Source organism: Pan troglodytes, chromosome 3 (assembly GCF_028858775.2).
Source record: "Pan troglodytes isolate AG18354 chromosome 3, NHGRI_mPanTro3-v2.0_pri, whole genome shotgun sequence".
NCBI classification, from domain to species: domain Eukaryota; kingdom Metazoa; phylum Chordata; class Mammalia; order Primates; family Hominidae; genus Pan; species Pan troglodytes.
In genome coordinates, this window is record NC_072401.2 from 1380197 (window position 1) to 1401709 (window position 21513).

Consider the following 21513-nt stretch of genomic DNA (forward strand, 5'->3'; position numbering starts at 1 on the left):
TGAATGGCAGAGCTGCATCTGTCTCCTTCCCCATGAGGTTCCGTTGCCGTCTCCTTCCCTGGCGGCCATCAGCTTACCGACGTGTCCTCACCAGCTTACTGACGCGTCCCCACCCTCCGGTCTTGCTCATGGAGTCACTTTGGCCTTCGCTGTGAATGGGTCAGGCTTGAGGCAATGCCAAGAGCCAGGGAAGCCAGCACTGGCCGTCAGCTCACACACAGCCTCTGAGATGGAGTCTCGCTCTGTCACCCAGGCTGGAGTGCAGTGGCGTGATCTCGGCTCACTGGAAGCTCCGCCTCCCAGGTTCACGCCATTCTCTTGCCTCAGCCTCCTGAGTAGCTGGGAATACAGGCGCCCACCACCACACCCGGTAATTTTTTTTTGTACTTTTAGTAGAGACAGGGTTTCACCGTGTTAGCCAGGATGGTCTCGATCTCCTGACCTCGTGATCCGCCCGCCTCGGCCTCCCAGAGTGCTGGGATTACAGGCGTGAGCCACCGTGCCCAGCCTCTTTTTTCTTTTTGAGACAGAATCTCACTCTGTCACCCAGGCTAGAGTACAGTGGTGCGATCTCGGCTCGCTGCAACCTCTGCCTCCCAGGTTCAAGCGATTCTTCTGCCTCAGCCCCCCGAGTAGCTGGGACTACAGGCGCCTGCCACCACGCCCAGCTAATTTTTGTGTTTTTAGTGGAGATGGGGTTTCACTACATTGTCCAGGCTGGTCTCGAACTCCTGACCTCATGATCTATCTGCCTCAGCCTCCCAAAGTGCTGGGATTACAGGCGTGAGACACTGCACCCCGCCTACTATACATTTTTAACTTGTGACTAACTTCAGGTGATATCATATAACCTCATGTATAGTCAAAGAACCTTACAACATTACATTTCCATTTTTCTCTTTCAGCCATTGTGCTATTGTTGTTACATATTTTGATTTCTCATATGATATAAACCCCACAATACATTATTTTTACGTTAATCAGATGATTATCAAGGCAAGTGGATCACCTGAGGTCAAGAGTTCAAGACCAGCCTGGCCAACATGGTGAAACCCCGCCTCTACTAAAAATACAAAACTTAGCCAGGTGTGCTGGAGCATGCCTGTAATCCCAGCTACTTGGGAGGCTGAAGCAGGAGAATCGCATGAACCTGGGAGGCGGCAGTTGCAGTGAGTCGAGATCCTGCCACTGCAGTCCAGTCTGGGCGACAGAGTGAGACTCTGACTCAAAAAAGAAAAACACTCTTTATACTCACTCATTTAATTGCCGTTTCTGGTGTTCCTCATTTCTTTGTGTAGATTCAGTTTTCCATTGGGTATGACCTTCCTTCTGCTTGAGGGACAGCTTAGACACTCCTGCAGGTGATTCTTTCGCTCTGCTCGATCTAAAAACAGCTTTATTATTTCCCAACCTCTGTCTCCTCTCCTTTGGGGACTCCAATTATACCCATGTTTCACCACCTGAAGGTGAACCACAGTTCACTGATGCTCTTTCCATTTTTCTAGTCATTTTTCTCCGTTTCATTTGGACAGTTTGTATTGCTATGTTTTCAAGTTCACTGATCCTTTTTTTGAGACGGAGTCTTGCTCTGTCACCCAGGCTGGAGTGCAGTGGTGTGATCTGGGCTCACTGCAACCTTCGCCTCTTGGGTTCAAGTGATTCTGCTGTCTCAGCCTCCTGAGTAGCTGGGACTACAGGAACACGCCACCACACCCAGCTAAGTTTTCTATTTTTAGTAGAGATGGGGTTTCACCATGTTGGCCAGGCTGGTCTTGAACTCCTGACCTCAGGTGATCCACCTGCCTTGGTCTCCCAAAGTGCTGGGATTATAGGTGTGAGCCACGGCGCCCAGCCACACTGATCCTTTCTTTTGCAGTCTTCCACTAATCCCATCTCGTGTATTATTTCTCTGACACTACTTTTCATCCCCAGAAGTACGATTTGAGGCTTTTTTCCCCGTCTTTACTTAACATACTGTCTTTCCTTTCCTCCAGCATCTTGAACATATGGAACATGGTCACAGCATAAGCATGTGTGTGCTCTCCTCTACTTGCCCTGTCACCTTTGTCATTTCCAGGTCAGTTACTACAACCTCCACCTCCTGGATTCAAGTGATTCTCCTGCCTCAGCCTTCTGAGTAACTGGAGCTACAGGTTGCCTGCCACCACGCCTGGCTAGTTTTTATATTTTTAGTAGAGATGGGGTTTCACCATGTTGTCCAGGCTGGTTGTGAACTTCTGGTCTGAAGTGATTCGCCCTCCTCGGCCTCCCAGAGTGCTGGGATTACAGGCGTGAGCCACTGTGCCCAGCCCCAGGTCAATTTTGATTGATTTTTCCCATCTCTCCATATGGGTCATAATGTCCTGCCTCTTTTCATGCCTGTTTTTTTGTTTTTTGTTTTTCCCGGATATTCAATATTTTGTATTCTACCTTGTTTGGTGCTGGATATTTTTGTAAACCTATACATATCTTTGCATTTGTTTCTCGGATGTGATTAAGTTACTTGGAAACTGTGTGGTCCTTTTTTTTCAGGCAGGGTCTCACTGTTCCGTACGGGCTGGAGTGTAGTGGTGTGATCTTGGCTCTCTGCAGTCTCGGCCCCCTGGGCTCAAGTGATTCTCTCACCTCAGCCTCCCCAATAGCTGGGGCCACAGGCACGCATCACCACATTGGCGACTTTTTGGATTTTTGTAGAGATGGGGTTTCACCGTGTTGCTCAGGCTAGTCTCCACCTCCTGGGCTCAACTGGTCTGCCTGCCTTGGCTTCCCAAAGTTCTGGGATTACAGGTGTGAGCCCCCACATCTGGCTCTGGGTCTTGTTATTGAGTGGTGTTTGGTGGGACCTGAACTGTATTTAGTCTCGTGTTGATGCTTCCCTACTACGGGGTGAGAACTTCTTCCTGCTCTAACGATGCTTCCCCACTCTGGCTGCCGAGCACAGGCACTATTCCCAGCCCTGCGTGGGCTCTGATCCTGAGTGGGTCTTTCCCTGGCCTTGAGTGTTTTCTTCACGCTCCTGCACTGATCTGTGCTTAGCTGAAGCCTCCAGGCAGACCCTCTGTGGGTGTCTGGGCTTCTCGGTGCAGCCCCCTCCTCTCCAGCACTCTGGAGCACCTGTGAACTCCAGCCCCTGCCTGGCCACCTCTGTATTCCCAGTTGAGGGAGACGCCGGTGGCTGCCTGGGTTTTCTCTGCACCGGCCTGGGCGGTGGGCGGGACAGTCCTCGCTGCCGGGTCGCTTCCCCTCTCTCCAGCACCACGGTCCTCGGTTTCGTGAGCCCAGTGCCTTACGTGCTGTTTTCACACCTATTTGTTTTTTTGGTTGCTGCAGCTGAGAGTGTGTAAGTCACTGTTACTTCATCTCCATTCTCTGCCAAGCCTCCTCCACCCGCCTGTCCTTGTCAGTCCCTATACCTGCTGTTCCTGAGATGCCGCCTGTGTGAGGCCTGCCCGGCTCTCCCCCAGTCTCGCCTCTCCTGCCCCGGGGCAGGTGCTGTCGCCGGCAAGCGAGGATCCGTGCTAGCGAACCTGCGCGCGTGGGGCTCACCGGGGCTGGGTAGGTGGCTACAAGAACCTGTCTCCCCGCGGTCACCCCATGAGGTTGGCTGAGGATGGGGCCTGAGACCCCGAGGGTGGCTGACCGCCCCGTTTCAGTTTTAAGGGGCAGGACGTGCTTGCGCCGGCCCCTTGGCTCCGCGCTCCGCGCCGCCTGACCCGAAGGGCCGTGGGAGCGGGGAGGGCCCAGTCCCTGTTCCGGGGGTGGGCGAGGGGCGGGGGGCTGCCGGAGGACGGGGCCTGGGCCGGCCGCGGGCTGGGACGTGGCGGGCGGGGCGGGGCGGGGCGGGGCGGGGCGGGGCGGGGCGGGGCGAGGAGACGAGGAAAAACGTCTCGGGAGCTGCCGCGCCGCCGCCACCGCCAGAGGGCAGCGCGTGCCCGCGCGGGAGGCCCGGGCCCCGGCCCCGCCCCCGCCTCGCCCCGCCCCACCCGGCCCCGCCTCCGCCCGTCCAGGCCCCGCCCCCCGCCCCTGTCCGCCTCGGGCCCCGCCCCGCCTGCCGCTCCGCCCCTGGCCCCGCCCCCCGTCCCGGCCCCGCCCACCAGGGGCCGCGACGCTGCTCGTGCCCCTCCCACTGCCCGCTCATTCGGGCGCCGGCACCTGCCGGCCTGTCCGCTCCCTGCTTATACTTTGCACGCTCGCAGCCACCTTTCCGCACACCTGTCTCCATTCCACGCACCTGTGTCCGGCAGCCCGCACATCTGTGGGAGCGCTGCCTCCTCGCCAGCTGTCCGGGAAGTTCAGCGCCGCTCTCCCACGGGCGTGAGACCGCCCCACCCACCTGTCCGTGACTGCAGCTCCGGCCGGGAGGGCGGCAGGTGGGCCCCGGCGCTGCTGGCTCCTTGTGGGACAGGGCCGCGGCGGGGGCGCAGGACGTTCTCCAGCCGGGAGGACCACGCGGCGGTCCCTGGACCCTTCCCCGGGTGCACAGCGGCGGCTGCGCCAGCGGGGGCAGGATGGGCCGGCCGAGCGCACCTCCATCCGCCCTCGCGACGCCCACGCTGGCCCAGACGCGGGATTTGGGGTGGAGGACGCTGGGCTGGGAACCAGCAGCTTGGGACGGCTAGGTAGTTCGGGCCTTGAGGAGTCCCACACCCTGACAGCTGGCGCCCCCCACGCCCCGCCTAGCTCTCCTCGGCCTGGGGACACCGGCTGCCAGGCCTCTCCAGTTTCAGCCTTTCCTGGGAGGACTTCCTGGAAGAGGGGGCTTCTGGCCCCAGAAAGAGAGGCTGCTCTGGGGGATGGAGGAGGTGCTGGGATGGTGACTCCGCGGAGTCGAGGGTGTGAGGCGGGATGTGGGCAGGCCGTGAGGTTTGTGTTGCAAGACTGGGAGGCAGGATGAGGGGAGGCCATGGGGCGGCTGGAGGTGCGGCCTGGGAGCCCTGCGTGCTGGGCCCTGGGCAGGGACGGCAGGCGAGGCGTGTGGAGGAAGAGCCGTGAAGAGCTGGGCGCTGTCTTCTCCACGCCTCCGTTTCTTCATCTGCTCCTGGGGCCGCCTGCCCGGTAGCGGAGATTGAATCGCATGTTGACGTCTATTATGATGATTAATGTTCTTGTCATTCCCGTCACTAGCAGGTGAGAGGCTGGGAGGCCTCAGGTGGGAACATACCTTTGGCCAAAGGCACCAGGTAACCCGAACGCCCCGGGGAGGACCCCTGCCTGCATCGCCGCGGCCGTCCCCCCCTACCCCGTCCCCAGCAGCTCCGGCTGGGCGAGGCCCTGCTTCTCCCTTCTGCTCCCGAAGACCCCCCGGGGCGCAGACCTGGAAGCCTCGAAGCTCCCGCGGCCGTCCAGTCCGCCCCCTTCTGAGCAACCAGAGAGCGGTCTGGGCCCGGCCCGAGGCTGCGCAGAGGTCAGACTGCCGCGGGCAGGGCCGGAGCCTGCTCTGGGGGTCGCGGAGGTGCCTAGAGAGTTGAGGACCCGACCCGGGCGCGCGCGGGCGCAGGTATGGGGAGGGCGCGGCGGCTCCTGGCCGGTCCTAGGAGCCTGCGGGGACCAAGGGCGCGCGGGCGGGGCCGGGGGCGCGGCGAGGCTCGGGTTGGGGCGGGGCGGGGGCGGGGGCGGGGCCGGACCCGGGGAAGCCGCCCGCCCGCGGGGACGTCCGCACCGCGAGGGTTAAGGCCGGGAGCCCGGCGGGGCGGGGGCGGTGTGCGCGCGCGGATTGGGGAAAAGTTTGGCGGCGGGGCGGGGCACGGGGAGGGCTGACGCGCGCGGATTGGCCGGAAGTTGTGCCGGGGGCGGGTCGGGGTCCGGGCTCGGCGCTCGCTCCGGGAGAGTTGACAAAGCCCCGCAGGGAAGGACGCCTCGCGGCGCGGCGCCCCGGGCCCCTCGCCCCGCCGCCCCGGGATCCGGGCCCCGGCCCCTGGCCCCGCGGACTCGCCCCCGCCGCCTGCCCGGTCCGGGATCCCGCGCCCCGAGCGCCCGAGCCCGGACCCCGACCCGGCCCGAGCCGCCCGCGCCCAGGTAGCGCCGCCCCGCCCCGAGACCGGGCCCGGGGGCGCGGGGCGGCGGGATGCGGCGCCCGGGGCGGCGATGACCGCGGAGCGCACGCCGCGGGCCCGGCCCTGACCCCGCCGCCCGCCCGCTGAGCCCCCCGCCGAGGTGAGCCCCCCCGCGCGCGCGGCCGCGACCCCAGGTGGGCAGACGGGGGAGGGCGGGGGTCCGAGGCGGGGGCGGGGAGGGGCGGGTTCGGAGCCCCAGCTGGGCACGGGTCATGCGCGCCGCCGCCGCTCCTGCGGGCCCCCGGCCTGCCCCGCCCCCGCCCCCGCCCCCGCGCCCCACGTGGGCCCCCCCAGCGCAAATTTGTCTGCTAATGGCGCAGGCGATTATCTGCGGGGCGCTGAGTGTTGTGTGTCCTGCGGGCAGGGCCGGAGTTACAAGCGCCAGGAATCCAGACGGTGTTTGGAGAGGGGGGGGCGGCGGGGGAGCCCGGTAATTAGTGTAAACCCTTTGTCTGCCTTTGATACCCACAGCTTCTCCCCGCCGCGGCTTCCTCCGCCTGGAGCGCGGGCGGGGAGGGCCTGTGGGGAGGGGGGCCAGACCCCTGATCCCCGCGGCCCGGGACCGGGGAGGGCGGTATCTCCCAGTTCCACGTGTTAGTGACGGCGCCCCCAATGTCCCTAGGTCCGGACAGGCCGAGATGACGCCGAGCCCCCTGTTGCTGCTCCTGCTGCCGCCGCTGCTGCTGGGGGCCTTCCCGCCGGCCGCCGCCGCCCGAGGTGAGTTCTGGCGCCCAGCCCGGCCAGCCTGGCCTCCGCCAGCGCCGCCCCCTTCCCGCCCGGCCCTGAACCCTGCCACAGTGCCCGCCTGGCACGCGCCATGCCCCACCCCTGCCGCCCCGCTCGCCAGGCCCCCTTCCTTCCAGGGCCCCCTCACCCATGGGCTGTCCACAGCACCCACCGGGGCTCCCCTAGCTGGCTGGAGGGGTTCCTCTCATGCGTACTTGCTGGCCAGGTGGGCTTTAGTCCTGGCTCCCCAGGACATGCTCCTGGTCTTGCAAACACTTTCATACTCGTACCTGCAGTCCAGGGCAGCTAATCACCTGTGGATTCTTGGGGAGTGGGCGGTTTGTGGCCACAGTGGACCCGATAAGGACTCTGGGAACCTGCAGAGACCCCCACGGAAGGCAGGATGGGCTATGGGAGATATTGGTGATATACTTGGTGTCTTGGACTGAAACTGACCCCCAGACCCCCAGTCCCCCAGCCGACCTAGCCGTGTGCCCTGGGCCTGCCCAGCTCTAGGCAGGCAGTGCCGGGCGGTTGTGTGGACAAGTCCCCAGAGCCGTGACGCACCCCAGGACTGCGTGCCTCTGGGCACACGCTGTGCTGGCCTGGTACGTCCTCATGGCACCGACATCTAAGTGGCAGCCATGCCCTGGGACCCAGCCCCAGCAAGGACATCCGGAGCCGATGGGTGATGTGTGCCCGCAGACTCATGCCCACCATGTTCCAGGATCCGGGCACAGCGCTGGCTGCCCCCATGGCTAGGCGGGACCTGTGGCCAGGCCGGCCCTTTGGGCGTGTTGACCACTCAGGATTGTCCGCGCTGTGTCCACCAGTCCTGAGGCTTCGCACCCCTCCCCTGCCGCCCAGCAAGCGCGCCGCATCCAACCTGGCCTTATATGGGCACGTTCGGGTGCTGGTGGCGGGCGGTGGCCAGGTGGGCCTTATGCCACAGCACCCCCCCCCCACCCCCCGCCTGCCCACATGGGCCTGGCTGAGCGGCTGCTCTGAGGGCCCGGCAGCGTCCTGGGCTGTGTGGGCACTCAGGCCATACTGGGCGAGCCCCTACCATGGCCAGCAGCCTGGACTTGCATTCTCTTTGATCTGTTTGGCCTCCCCAATCCCTACACCTGCCTGTCCTCTGGCCACTCGGCCAGGGAGGCTCTGGAGGCCTCTGTCCTGCCATGGTCCCTGGCTGGGGCTGAAGCTGACTGGTGGATGGCCACGGTCAGCCATGGCAGTGGGCGGCAGAGCCCGCCTCTTCTTGGAGACGCCCCAGCGGCCACCCCCTTCGCCTTCGTCCACCTCAGCTGCAGCCTTGGGGCTGAGGATATCCAGCCCTGGCTTTGCGTGGCAAAGGCCCTGGCGGCACTGGGGAGCTGGGATCAAGCTGCTTTCCAAGGGCAGGGGCCTCTGTGGTTTGGGTGGAGGTGGGGAGGAGGTTCTTCCGGACTGTGCTGATTTTCCTAGCGTGGACTAGGGCGCGAGGTCCATCCAAGTGTGTTTCTCCTGCTCTGAACAGCCCACTGTGCACCTTCGTTAGGCCAAGGACCAGCATGCAGAGGGCTTGGGTTATTTTTGAAAAGCCATTTCCCGCTGGGTCATAAGTTCTGGAATCGGCACATCGCTACACTCAGATCATATTTTAAAAGTTCCTCTTTTCCCAAAGTTTCACAATCTTGGTGGATTTGTCTTAAACTGCTTTTTTTTTTTCCAATTTGAAAAAATATAGGAATTGGCTTTCCATTTTATTTCTCACAGTGGGAACTTGAGAGGTTTTGCATGAAATGTCTTTCACAAATAACTCTGAAGGAAGTCGTTTCAGGGCTTTCTGAGAAGTGCCACCTTTGAACTTTTGCAAGCATGGCCTTGGGGACCAGCTCTGAGTGGCCTGCCTAGGAGGCCACTCCCCTGTCCTCTGCACCCGGCCAGCTGCGGTGGGCAAGCTGAGCCCTGACCCAGGTGGGCAGGGTGCCTGTCCAGGGGTGCCCCATGCCTGGGGGGTAGCGGGGTCAGTGTCGGCTCCCTGTGGGGGCAGGAGTCTGAAGGGTGTGTGACTCGGGGAAGCAATAGCCGTGGGTGTACGGTGTACGGTGCTGACCTCGGCCCCCAGCCAGGCCTCAGGGCCTTCTTCCCTCGCCCCAGGCCCTTCCGGGCAGTGGCTGGCCCGTGTGCAGCGGGCTGAGGTGGACGTGTGGGAGCTGGGCCCAGCCCCTGCAAGGTGGGGAATCGGGCCAGCCGCCCCGTTTCCATCTCGGGGCCCCACTCCTGGAAGGGAAAATAAATCACTGTCCCCTTGGGGGGAGGGAGGGAGCCGTGAACAAAGTCGCCTTTGGCTGGGCCTGGAAACGCCGACCGCAGACTCCTTTATCCATTGTGCGGGAATCAATGGGCCTCCGGGCTCCCTTTCAGCCGCAGGCCCCGCGCTGCGGCCCTGTCAGGGGAAATGTTGGTTTTTCCCCAGTCGTGGCCTCCAGCCCCTGGCTTGCCCAGCCCTGGCTCAGGAACTGCGGCCGTGCTGGGAGAGGCGGGCTGTGCCCGCAGACTGGACCCCCGGCTGCTGCATGCTGGCCCTCTGTGCAGCCCGGGCTTGCTGCTTGGCCCAGGGTGGACTCCTTTGCCCCATCAGGGCCTCCGCCGGTGACTCCAGGCCTGGTGTGTCCAGGTGACAGCCTCAGCGGGTCAGCACAGGAGGGAGAGGGATACCCACACCACTCTCCCCAGAGGCCCCCTCCAGGGCTGCACTCCCTGCCTGCCTGCCACTCTCCCTGGCGGCCATCCCTGGAGCTGCTGGTTAAGCCCCAGGGTGCCTGGCTGCCCTCTGCAGGCGGCTCCAAGGTGGGCCGCAGCCCCAGAGCCACGATCCAGGATGGCTGGGGTAGGGGTGAAGCAGGGGATGGGAGAGGAGGGGCTTCACGGGCCAAGGCATACCTAGCAGGAGAGGTGGGTACCGGTCCCCTTGGAGCAAGTCAGCGTGGGTGGGGGTCTCCTTCCAGGTCATTGCCCCTGTGTGGGGCAGGGGGGTGCCACCCATCTTGGCAGAAGGCCCAATTACTTCTTGCCTGGTGCTGTTAAGGGGCTGAGGGGTGAACATTGGCTGAGCAGTGACAGGAAAGAGGGAGCCGGGCTGTTGCCCTTGTGTGTGGCGTGGAGCCCGCTGGGCACGGTGACACCCTCTGGGCTTCTAAGACTGAGCCCCAGGACAGCCTGGTGGCCCCGTGGAGAGCTTGGGTTCCTTGTCCAGGCCCACAGCCAGTGGCTTCAAGGCCCTCTACACTCCCTGTAGCCTTCCTGCCGTTTCCAGTGGGGACTGCAGGGCTTGGTGTGGAGCGCAGTACCATGCCCCAGGGTGCCTGACGCAGGCATCACTGTGTGTCCTGGAGGGTCTGGGCGGCTGTGCCTTGTGGCCTGCAGGGGCCTGGGGAGCTGCAGCGGACAGGCCCGGTGCCCTCCTGTCCCCAACCCTGTCCTTGAGAAGTCCGCCATGTGAGTGGGAGCAAGGGCCCCTGACCTGGTGGTGCCCGGTGTGCCTGGGCTGCTCCGTGGTTGGGGCAGCCCCACCTGGGGGCCAAGAGCCCTGGCAGGGGACAGAGCATCAGCTCACCCCTGATCTCTGGCCTCAGGGGTTCTGGGCTCAGGAAATGTTCTTGTTGACACTTCTGAAGTGGGGAAGGGCTGCCAAGGTCTGCAGGCAGAGCCCCTCTGGGGAGTTCCGGGCAGGGGAGGCCTGGGGACTGCAGCCCGGCAGGCTGGGGTTTTGAGGTGGGGGTGGGGGCCACATGAAGCTGGGTGGGCCTGGTGAGGTCTGGACTGGGATGGGTACGGAGGAATCTTTGCCTGTTTTAGTGCTGTACAAGGTTCTCTCCAGGACGTGGCACTGCCTGATGATGCTCTGGTGCCCGCTGTGTGCCCTGGTGTGTCGAGGAGGGGGAGCAGTGCCCTGGGGCTGGGGTTGCAGAAGGTTCCCCCGAAGGCTTCCAGGGCTGGGCAGCATGGTGGGCCACATGCTGCATGCAGCTTGCTGGGGCACAGCCTGTGGGGTAGCCACCTGTGCTGCAGGCCCCCAGTTCCCCCGCACGTCCTGTGGGTCTGCTCCCCGAGGGCCGCCTCGCTAGCTGGTGACTGTGTGTGCCCTGGGTCTGTGTATGCAGGTGCACATGTATGTGCCTGAGCATCCTGGGGCTGGGGCAGAGCCTGGCCCTGGCACCTGATGGGCAGCAGGCTGCGTAGCGGTCACCTGTTCTCTGGCTCTTGGGGGCGGCCACTCTTGCACTTGGCTTCCTGAGGAGGGGACCGGGCTCTGGCACTGACTCTGGGGTTTCCCACTCACTCCTGCCCTGGGTGCCCCTGGGGGTCTGGCACAGCCACATAGCGGCCATCTGTGATGGGGGCACTGTGTCTCCTCTTGGTAACCAGGTAGGGGGGCCACCGGCTGCAGAAGGCTCAGCACCTGGATTGGCTCTGCACCCCCCTAGGGGTTCGACACAGTGTGTCCTGATTCCCCTCCCCTCCCTTCTGGTCAAGGTGAGCCCCCTTCCCCCAGGCCACTCAGCTTCTCCAGGAGGACTTGGGGCCTGGCCACCCCCACCCCGTGGCCAGGTCCTGGGCCAGGCCAGAGAATTCCTCCAGCTGGAGACTTGGGGCCATGCAGGGCCCCCCAGTTCGCAGGCATCCTCACTCCACTCTGGCCTCGTTCGGCTGCCAGGACACTCTTGGTCCAGCCCCTCCATGCGGGAACTCGGGTAGCCGGTCAGGGTTGGGGTTGAGGGGGCCACACGGCCAGCTCCTCAGCGGTCAGCTCCACCTGCCCCTCCCTCCCCAGCGCACACTGGCTCCGTCTGTCCCCACAGACGCCCCACCCTGCTGTGTTGTCGACCAGCATCAGCCCCTGCCGCAGTGAGTGCTCCTTCCTTGGGAAGGCCCCGTTGTCCCTACTGGGTCAGGAGTCCCATCCGACTTGGGCCGGTGCTGCCCCGGGTTCTGTAGAGGGGTGGATACCACTGGCCTGGGCTGTAGAGGCGTCCTGGGAGGTGCAGGGTGCACTGGAAAGTTGGAGGAGGCCGTTTCCAGCCCGTGTCCTGGTCCTAGCTCGTGTCTTCTCCCAACAGAGGGGTCATGACGCTGCACGTGTGTCCCTGCCTGGGCGTCTCTCCCTGTGCTGAGGGCTGTGTTCTGGGGAAGCACCCCCTCCTTGCTCCCTGTAGGAGCCAGGCCCCATGGGGAGGAGCCACCTGGCCACAGGAGGGAGGCCGGGCAGCCCCAGCCCTGCATCCTCTGTACCTGCCCTGGCCGGCCCCCACACCCACACCGTTCTCCCTACGAATGTCCACTGAGTAGCTGCTGTATGCCAGGCCTCGGGACACCACGAGCACGGGAGAGGGGCTTGGGTGTGGGTTTAGACCACGTGGCCAGGACGGGCCCTTCCAGAAGAGATATTGGAGCCCCCGAGGAGCTACGGGGTGAGGGGTGTCGGAGAGGGCACTTCAGACGGGGCAGGTGTTCGGGGAGCTGATATGAGGGCCTGTGAAGACGGGGAAGGGCAGGCCGCAGGGGGTTCCTGCCTCCGTCCCTCCAGACTGCAGCTTCTTCCCCTCCATCCCAGGGCCTGCCCACCTCCACCCTCCCTGGGCCCTGGGAAAGAGGAGCCTCTGTCTGGGGACAGTGTGTGTGTGACAAAGCGTGTAGGCAGAGCGGCCTCTGGGCCTTGCTGCTGTGGGAAGCCCCTGCTCCTCCTCCTTCTCTAGTTGTGTTTTTTACAGCTGGGCAGGGGTAGGGGGGGCGGCGGGAGGATTTGGAGGCATCCACCTTCTTGGCCCACTGCCTCCGAGTCTAGTCCTCCATACCTGACAGCAGTGAGGCCCTGTCTCAGACTCAGTTTACTCTCATGTCTCGCTCCCATGTGGCCCTTGGTGTCCTGCCTGTGCTGGGGGTCTCTCGGCTGTGGCTAAGTGTGTGTGCAGGGCAGGAGCTGTGCTGGAGGAGGAGGCTGGGGGGTGTCTTGGCAGGGTGCACGGCCCCGGAGGTGGCACAGTGCTGCTGTCATGCCCCGGTGGGGGTTCCCTGTGTTTCTTCCTGGCTGCGGTGCGAGGCAGCCGGTCTTCCCACCAGGTGCCTGTGCCCTCAGGTCCTGACTCAGTTTCCCCATAGGCTGCGTGGGTTGGACGCCCGTCCAGGTGGCGTGGTGCCCTGGCCGCTGTCCTGGTGTGATCATTCCCCAGGAATCTGGGGGGATGGGCTTCCTCCTGGGCAGGCCCTCCTACGGGGGGTCTTGGGCCTGCAACAGCAGGGGGTCCAGGGAGCCCAGGTGGGGGTGGGATAGGCCTGGCGAGGGGGAGGGAGGCTGTTTGCTTTAGGATAAGCCTGGCTCCTCTGGCCCAGCTGCCTCTGCCCGTGCTTACAGCGCTTGCAGGCCAGCCCTGGGGGCCACGCTTCCGGCCGTCCAGCGGTCATTTGTCTCTGCCCCCTTTCTCAGCGGTGGCCACAGGCGGGGGTCCCGCCTCCCTGTCTGTGCCTGTCATCCTGCACCTCCCGCATGCCTTTGGGGACCCTTACCTCACCAAGCCTTGCTTGTATCTGCCTGGGGCAGGGTGGGGGCTGGGAAACCTTCCTGAAGTGCAGCTGGGGCTTTCAGCCTCTGAGGTGGGCTCCCTCCCCAGATGTGGGGGGGCTGGGTCAGTGTGCTCCCACCCAGGACAGGGCCAGGCACTCGCTCTCTTGCTTCTTCTGGACAGTTGTGTGGGTGAACACTTGTGTGCACCCATGAACATGCACGTGTGAGGCCTGTGCCCAGGTAGCCAGCCAGGAGGCCCAGGCACCCCTGCAGGCTGTGGGCCACAGGGGCTGGGCTGGGCAGGGGCCTTGGCCACTCCCCCTTGGTCCCGGGAGGCCCTGTGGGTGGTGGGATTTCAGGCGGCGACAGGTGCTGGTGGGGTCAACCTGGGGTGCGTCTGGGACCTGGGCAGGCTGGGAGGGGGTCAGGAGGCCCCAGTGCTGTGGGCCCTGCAGCCGCTTCCTCCCCGGGACAAATTTGCCAGAGCTGCCCCCAGCCCTGGGCAGCTTACAGAACCACACTGAGGGGGTGGTGGGCTGGCAGCCCCCCACAGCCGCCGTCTCATTTCCTCTCCGGGGAGCTGCAGGGAGGGTAGGGAAGGAGGGGCTTCAGGGCTGGGGCCCATGGCCTGGGTGGGAGGGTCCTGAGTTGAGGGAGAGATGTGAGTCAGAGAAGAGACCCCCACATGTTTTCTCAGAGAGGCCAAGGACTGGGATGGGCCGGGTGGGCCAGGGCTGGGAAGAATCCCTCCCTCCAGAGCCTCAGCCCACCCTTTGTGTTTCTGAGCACAGCAGGGAGGCGCCGTGTCTCCACTCCCAGCCCCAGCCCCAGCGGCCAATGATGCCTGTGGGCTCAGAACCCAGAGGCCCTGGGCCACGCCCCCTGTGCTATCAGCACTGATTGGGAGGCCTCCAGAGAGGTGATAGGGATTCTCTGTGAGGGTCCCTGTCCCCAGACTTGGGGGTCAGAATGGGAGCTGCTCCCTGAGTGTCTGAAGACGCCAGTGGGAGACGTCACAGGGCCACTGTTAACTGTGTATTGGAGGAACACGCGGCCCCAGGCCCCATCGAGATGGCCTGGAGCAGCTGCTACCTCTTGGTGTTTCTGCACGCAGCCTGGACGCTCCCAGACAGCAGTGGCTGCAGTGCGGGATGGACACTGTCACCCATGGGCTGGCGAGAGATGCCCTGGGAACTGTGGGGTGCCTGCGGCCGCCTCTCTGACGTGGAGAGCAGTGAGTGGGCTGCGGTTGCCACTGCAGGACTTGGGAGCAGCACGTGGGGAGTGGGGCACGCAGGGCCCTCCTTTCCCAGGAGCTCCATCCAGGTACAGGCCCTGTGGTGTCCCGAGTTTCTGAGGCCTGCAGGGTCTGTGTGTTCTAGGTTCATCTTCCCGGCCGGCTTGGCACTGCCCACTGGGGCTGGTCACACACACACAGGACCCTGGCCCTGCCTTCCAGCCCAGAGGCACCCAGGCAGGGGATGGGGTGGGGTGGAGGCCCAGGCAGGGGATGGGGTGGGGTGGGGACTGAGGCAGGGGATGGGGTGGGGACCCAGGCAGGGGATGGAGTGTGGTGGGGACCCAGGCAGGGGATGGGGTGGGGACCCAGGCAGGGAATGGGGCGATGGGGCGGGGTGGGGACCCAGGCAGGGGAAGGGGCGGGGTGGGGACCCAGGCAGGGGATGGGGTGGGGTGGGGACCCAGGCAGGGGAAGGGGCGGGGCTGGGTGGGGACCCAGGCAGGGGATGGGGCGGGGTGGGGACCCAGGCAGGGGAAGGGGTGGGGTGGGGACCCAGGCAGGGGATGGGGCGGGGTGGGGACCCAGGCAGGGGAAGGGGCGGGGTTGGGACCCAGGCAGGGGATGGGGCGGGGTGGGGACCCAGGCAGGGAATGGGGGTGGGGTGGGGACCCAGGCAGGGGAAGGGGTGAGGTGGGGACCCAGACAGGGGGTGGGGTGGGTTGGGGACCCAGGCAGGGGATGGGGTGGGGCGGGGACCCATGCAGGGGATGGGGTGGGGCGGGGACCCATGCAGGGGATGGGGTGGGGCGGGGACCCAGGCAGGGGATGGGGTGGGTTCCTTTCTGCCAGGAAAGGAGGCCTCTGCCAGGAAAGGAGGGCTCGGCTTCTCCACATAGGGTGGGATGGTGCAGGTGGCCATGTGGAGCCGCAGCCTTTCTGCTCCTGTGGGTTTCACAGGTGGTGGGAGGACATACTGGCTGCCCCCCAGACAGGAGCTGGCAGTGCCCGTGGTCAGCCCGAGCTACGTCTCTCCAGAGGCTTGCCCTCTGACCCCAGGGCCTTGGGGTCATGCCCCCTCAAGGCTAAGGTGCCTGGCAGGGTACGGCCCTTGGGGGTGGGCAGACAGACCTGGGCATCTGTGGTCCCTGAACTCAGGTCTGATGTTGACACAGGCGTGGATGCTGCACAGACTCTCATCCACACATTGCACAGGCTCAGGCAGCCCGCCGTGCTCGGTTGCTTGTGGATAGCTGTGGGGTCGCTGGCCCATGCCCAGGCCCGGCTGGGCCCTGGGCTGATGGTTGGGTGGGAATTAGGTGAGGGGCCTGGGGCCTCTTTGGGACCCATCAGGCCCCCCATCCCCCTACTGCCCTTGTCCTTGGGGGGCCGCTGTCCCCTCTGACCTGGGGTGTACGGCTGCTTCCTGTATGACCAGAAGGAGACTCTGCCCTTTTGGTTGGTGGTTTTCGAGAGTTACCAAGCGCAGCTGTTTTGCATCCTCTGGGGACCCTGCTCCCTTCTCGTGTCTCAAAGAGCCAGCCTCTGGGGCCACGGGGCTGCCCCGGCCATGAGAGGCTGCTGACATGGTGTTTGCTGGGCCAGTGCTCAGGGCTTTGGTGCATGTGGGCAGTTGAGGCCTGGGTCAGGGGCACTGCACCTTGGCCCCTCTGCTCATCTTGGGCAGGTGACCCAGGTGGAGCTCAGGCCCGAGGTCTGTGCTGGGCCGTGGGTCCCCTTTTGACCGCCCCCCCGGCTCCGGACCCCAAGCCCCTCCTCGCTGACTGTTCCTCGGTCCCACCCGCAGGCCCCCCAAAGATGGCGGACAAGGTGGTCCCACGGCAGGTGGCCCGGCTGGGCCGCACTGTGCGGCTGCAGTGCCCGGTGGAGGGGGACCCGCCGCCGCTGACCATGTGGACCAAGGATGGCCGCACCATCCACAGCGGCTGGAGCCGCTTCCGCGTGCTGCCGCAGGGGCTGAAGGTGAAGCAGGTGGAGCGGGAGGATGCCGGCGTGTACGTGTGCAAGGCCACCAACGGCTTCGGCAGCCTGAGCGTCAACTACACCCTCGTCGTGCTGGGTTAGTCGCTGCTGCGGTCAGAGGTCGTGGGCTGGGTTGGAGCCAGGCAGGGGTGTGCAGGAGGGCGGACGGGGACACACCTGGGGCCCGAGAGTCAGCCAGCCCCCGGCAGAAAGCCTTCCTTCGGTGCCCTGCCCCACCTCAGCTGGCTGCACCTCTGCCACCATCCCCCAGGTATCCTGTCCCGTTCCTGTCCCCGTCAGGCTCCAGCCTCGGGGCCTTCCTCCCGGCGGAGGGCGGAGGGTGGAGGGCGGGAGCCGCAGGCAGTGGTCCCACAGAAGGGCTGGGGCCCGAGGCCTTGGCAGGCAGGGTGTGCCAGCCGTCGGCTGTGACTTTGAGGCTCGGGTTTCGGAGTTCAGAGGAGCCGCCGGGATGCGTGGCCTTTCTGTTCTCTTCTGCGCCTGGGGCCCGGGCGCTGGGCTTGGACAGGTGTCCAGAGAGACACGCCCTCCATACCTAGGGACCCGGCACCCCGCCTGCTCCACTGGGCTCCTGGGTGTGGGGCCCTCGGGTGGAGCTCCTGGGAGCTGGGCTGGCCCGTTTCTTTTTTTTTTTTAATTCTACTTTAAGTTTTAGGGTACATGTGCCCGTTTTCTGAATACAGGAGCCTGGCCCAGGCCCCAGCAGGGTCTGGGGGTGCGGCCTGAGACAGCCTGGTCCTGGGCTCAGTGAAGGAGCGGCTGTCACAGGGTGGATGGAGGGGACATTCCACAGCACGCCCTGCCCCTCGGCATTGTGTGGAATGGGAAAACTGGCTGTCCCCCACCCCCACCCCACAGTCCTTTCAAAGGGGACGATGACTGGGTGGTATGAGAGTCTCGTCTGTTCACCAGCCCTCGGCCCCTTGATGTAGGCTAGGGTTACTGCAGCTGCTGGCCGGGCCCGGCTCCCTCCTCCCCCGGGGCCTGCAGACCCCCCGGAGCCAGAATGGGGGCCGGCCCTCCAGCCCCACCCGTGCCCATCAGGGTCACCTGCGCCCAGTGTGGGCCAGCGGCCCTTGCCCAGCTGTCCCTGGGATTCTGGGCTGTGGGTGTGTGGCGCGGCCCCCTGCCTGGGTGTCCAGGGCTGTTCCGGCTGGGGCTGGGGGCGCTAGAGGCCACGGGGGAGTTGGGGGAGCTCCTCAGGGCCCCCCTCACCTGCCCTCCCTGTGCACCTCCATCTCTCTGCAGATGACATTAGCCCAGGGAAGGAGAGCCTGGGGCCCGACAGCTCCTCTGGGGGTCAAGAGGACCCCGCCGGCCAGCAGTGGGGTGAGCAGGGGGTGACGGGGGTGGGGGGCGTCCATCTGTCCCGGCCCCTCGGCTGCATCCCCGTCCTCTGACCTCCACGCCACCCCACCCCGCAGCACGACCGCGCTTCACACAGCCCTCCAAGATGAGGCGCCGGGTGATCGCACGGCCCGTGGGTAGCTCCGTGCGGCTCAAGTGCGTGGCCAGCGGGCACCCTCGGCCCGACATCACGTGGATGAAGGACGACCAGGCCTTGACGCGCCCAGAGGCCGCTGAGCCCAGGAAGAAGAAGTGGACGCTGAGCCTGAAGAACCTGCGGCCGGAGGACAGCGGCAAATACACCTGCCGCGTGTCGAACCGCGCGGGCGCCATCAACGCCACCTATAAGGTGGATGTGATCCGTGAGTGTGGCCCCGGGCGCTGGCGGGCGGGGGGTGCTGGAGGGCGGGGGGCGCTGGCGGGCGGGGGCGCTGGCGGGCGGGGGTGCTGGCAGGGCCTGGGGGTGGTGGGCTGGGGGTGCTGGTGGGCCCAGGGTGCCGGCGGGGTAGAGTCCGGCGCGGCCTGGGAGCCATGCCCGCGTGCCACGTTCCCACAGAGCGGACCCGCTCCAAGCCCGTGCTCACAGGCACGCACCCCGTGAACACGACGGTGGACTTCGGGGGGACCACGTCCTTCCAGTGCAAGGTGCGCAGCGACGTGAAGCCGGTGATCCAGTGGCTGAAGCGCGTGGAGTACGGCGCCGAGGGCCGCCACAACTCCACCATCGATGTGGGCGGCCAGAAGTTCGTGGTGCTGCCCACGGGTGACGTGTGGTCGCGGCCCGACGGCTCCTACCTCAATAAGCTGCTCATCACCCGTGCCCGCCAGGACGATGCGGGCATGTACATCTGCCTCGGCGCCAACACCATGGGCTACAGCTTCCGCAGCGCCTTCCTCACCGTGCTGCCAGGTGCGTGGCTGCCACGCCACGCCACACCGTGCTGGTGCCCGGACCCGCCCCCTGGGCCCGGCGTCCCACCCACCGGGTGGGGCCCCACCCTTCCCTCCCGGGCCGTGCTGGCCAGGTCATCTGCCGAGGGAGGGCAGCCCAGGGGCACCGTCTCCACAGCCCCTGGGATGGGTCTGGGGTGCTCTCCTGGTCTTTGTGTTGGCGTTCCCCTCCCTACCTCCTTTCCTCTCGCTCTTGCAGACCCAAAACCGCCAGGGCCACCTGTGGCCTCCTCGTCCTCGGCCACTAGCCTGCCGTGGCCCGTGGTCATCGGCATCCCAGCTGGCGCTGTCTTCATCCTGGGCACCCTGCTCCTGTGGCTTTGCCAGGCCCAGAAGAAGCCGTGCACCCCCGCGCCTGCCCCTCCCCTGCCTGGGCACCGCCCGCCAGGGACGGCCCGCGACCGCAGCGGAGACAAGGACCTTCCCTCGTTGGCCGCCCTCAGCGCTGGCCCTGGTGTGGGGCTGTGTGAGGAGCATGGGTCTCCGGCAGCCCCCCAGCACTTACTGGGCCCAGGCCCAGTTGCTGGCCCTAAGTTGTACCCCAAACTCTACACAGACATCCACACACACACACACACACACTCTCACACACACTCACACGTGGAGGGCAAGGTCCACCAGCACATCCACTATCAGTGCTAGACGCCACCGTATCTGCAGTGGGCACGGGGGGGCCGGCCAGACAGGCAGACTGGGAGGATGGAGGATGGAGCTGCAGATGAAGGCAGGGGACCCATGGCGAGGAGGAATGGCCAGCACCCCAGGCAGTCTGTGTGTGAGGCATAGCCCCTGGACACACACACACAGACACACACACTGCCTGGATGCATGTATGCACACACATGCGCACACACATGCTCCCTGAAGGCACATGTACGCACACACGCACATGCACAGATATGCCGCCTGGGCACACAGATAAGCTGCCCAAACGCACGCACACGCACAGAGACATGCCAGTACAAGGACATGCTGCCTGAACATACACACACGCACACCCATGTGCAGATGTGCTGCCTGGACACACACACACACGGATATGCTATCTGGACACACGCACACACGTGCAGATATGGTATCCGGACACACACGTGCACAGATATGCTGCCTGGACACACACACAGATAATGCTGCCTTGACACAAACATGCACGGATATTGCCTGGACACACACACACACGTGCACAGATATGCTGTCTGGACATGCACACACATGCAGATATGCTCCCTGGACACACACTTCCAGACACACGTGCACAGGCGCAGATATGCTGCCTGGACACACACGCAGATATGCTGTCTAGTCACACACACACGCAGACATGCTGTCCGGACACACACACGCATGCACAGATATGCTGTCTGGACACACTCACGCACACAGATATGCTGCCTGGACACACACACAGATAATGCTGCCTCGACACACACACATGTGCAGATATTGCTTGGACACACACACGTGCACAGATATGCTGTCTGGACATGCACACACGTGCAGATATGCTGTCCGGATACACACGCACACACACATGCAGATATGCTGCCTGGGCACACACTTCCGGACACACATGCACACACAGGTGCAGCTATGCTGCCTGGACACACGCAGACTGACATGCTTTTGGGAGGGTGTGCCGTGAGGCCTGCAGTACGTGTGCCGTGAGGCTCATAGTTGATGAGGGACTCTCCCTGCTCCACCGTCACTCCCCCAACTCTGCCCGCCTCTGTCCCCGCCTCAGTCCCCGCCTCTGTCCCCTGGCCTTGGCGGCTATTTTTGCCACCTGCCTTGGGTGCCCAGGAGTCCCCTACTGCTGTGGGCTGGGGCTGGGGGCACAGCAGCCCCAAGCCTGAGAGGCTGGAGCCCATGGCTAGTGGCTCACCCCCACTGCATTCTCCCCCTGACACAGAGAAGGGGCCTTGGTATTTATATTTAAGAAATGAAGATAATATTAATAATGATGGAAGGAAGACTGGGTTGCAGGGACTGTGGTCTCTCCTGGGGCCCGGGACCCGCCTGGTCTTTCAGCCATGCTGATGACCACACCCCGTCCAGGCCAGACACCACCCCCCACCCCACTGTCGTGGTGGCCCCAGATCTCTGTAATTTTATGTAGAGTTTGAGCTGAAGCCCCGTATATTTAATTTATTTTGTTAAACATGAAAGTGCATCCTTTCCCTCCAGGCTGGTGTTTCTGCCCATGTCTACATGCACGTGTGCATGCTCGTGTGTGCTCACATTTGTGCCTGTGTGTCAGGCCTGGTCTCCAGAACCAGCAGCCTAACCCTCTTGGAGTCCCCTCGCTGGGCCAGAGCCACAGGGGCTGAGAACTGCACCTCCCAGCGGGAGAGTTTGGGTATACTGGGCTTCGGTGGTGTTGGGCGTGAGCACTGCCCACATGCCTGGCCAGGCCTGTGTCCTGCACCCCTGTCCCAGCGGCGCCCTCTCTGTGTCCTGGGGCTGGCACCTATGGCCCTCAGTGCAGGGCCTGGCCACTCCCCAGCCCCTCCTCAGGCTTTGGTGGGTGGCCCTACAGGAGGCAGCAGACCGGCCTCAGAGCTGGGGATGGGGCCAGGCTCAGGTCACCTCTGACCTCAGGGCTCCGTCCGAGTGCCCTCCCAGCCACCCTGCGGTGCTGCGACGGTGGCCGC

General features: G+C 64.5%; 1 protein-coding gene across 6 annotated transcripts; it reads left to right on the forward strand.

Annotated features, from left to right (window-relative positions):
- The first annotated feature begins 1130 nt into the window (after nucleotides 1-1130).
- On the forward strand, nucleotides 1131-21045 carry FGFRL1 (fibroblast growth factor receptor like 1). Of its 6 annotated transcripts, XM_054683674.1 has the most exons (10): nucleotides 1131-1361; nucleotides 1995-2787; nucleotides 3331-3555; nucleotides 5125-5497; nucleotides 6676-6770; nucleotides 16371-16643; nucleotides 17813-17893; nucleotides 17989-18273; nucleotides 18468-18821; nucleotides 19062-21045. In XM_054683674.1, the coding sequence occupies exons 5-10, from the start codon at nucleotides 6692-6694 to the stop codon at nucleotides 19502-19504; spliced, it is 1515 nt and encodes a 504-aa protein (XP_054539649.1). In that variant the 5' UTR covers nucleotides 1131-1361; nucleotides 1995-2787; nucleotides 3331-3555; nucleotides 5125-5497; nucleotides 6676-6691; the 3' UTR covers nucleotides 19505-21045. The 6 variants fall into 6 exon arrangements, with proteins under 6 accessions (XP_054539649.1, XP_054539648.1, XP_016808201.1 ...); XM_054683673.1 differs by having other exon boundaries at nucleotides 1131-2787; XM_016952712.4 differs by lacking the exons at nucleotides 1131-1361; nucleotides 1995-2787; nucleotides 3331-3555 and adding an exon at nucleotides 4119-4370.
- Nucleotides 21046-21513: the final 468 nt, after the last annotated feature.

What these genes read in the sequence shown, in the direction of transcription:
- FGFRL1 (XM_016952707.2), top strand. Translation starts at nt 6,365, where the DNA reads ATGGCGCAGGCGATTATCTGCGGGGCGCTGAGTGTTGTGTGTCCTGCG. An exon ending in CTATAAGGTGGATGTGATCC is followed by an intron (nt 18,274 to 18,467) that starts GTGAGTGTGGCC and finishes ACGTTCCCACAG; the next exon opens with AGCGGACCCGCTCCAAGCCC. An exon ending in CTTCCTCACCGTGCTGCCAG is followed by an intron (nt 18,822 to 19,061) that starts GTGCGTGGCTGC and finishes TCGCTCTTGCAG; the next exon opens with ACCCAAAACCGCCAGGGCCA.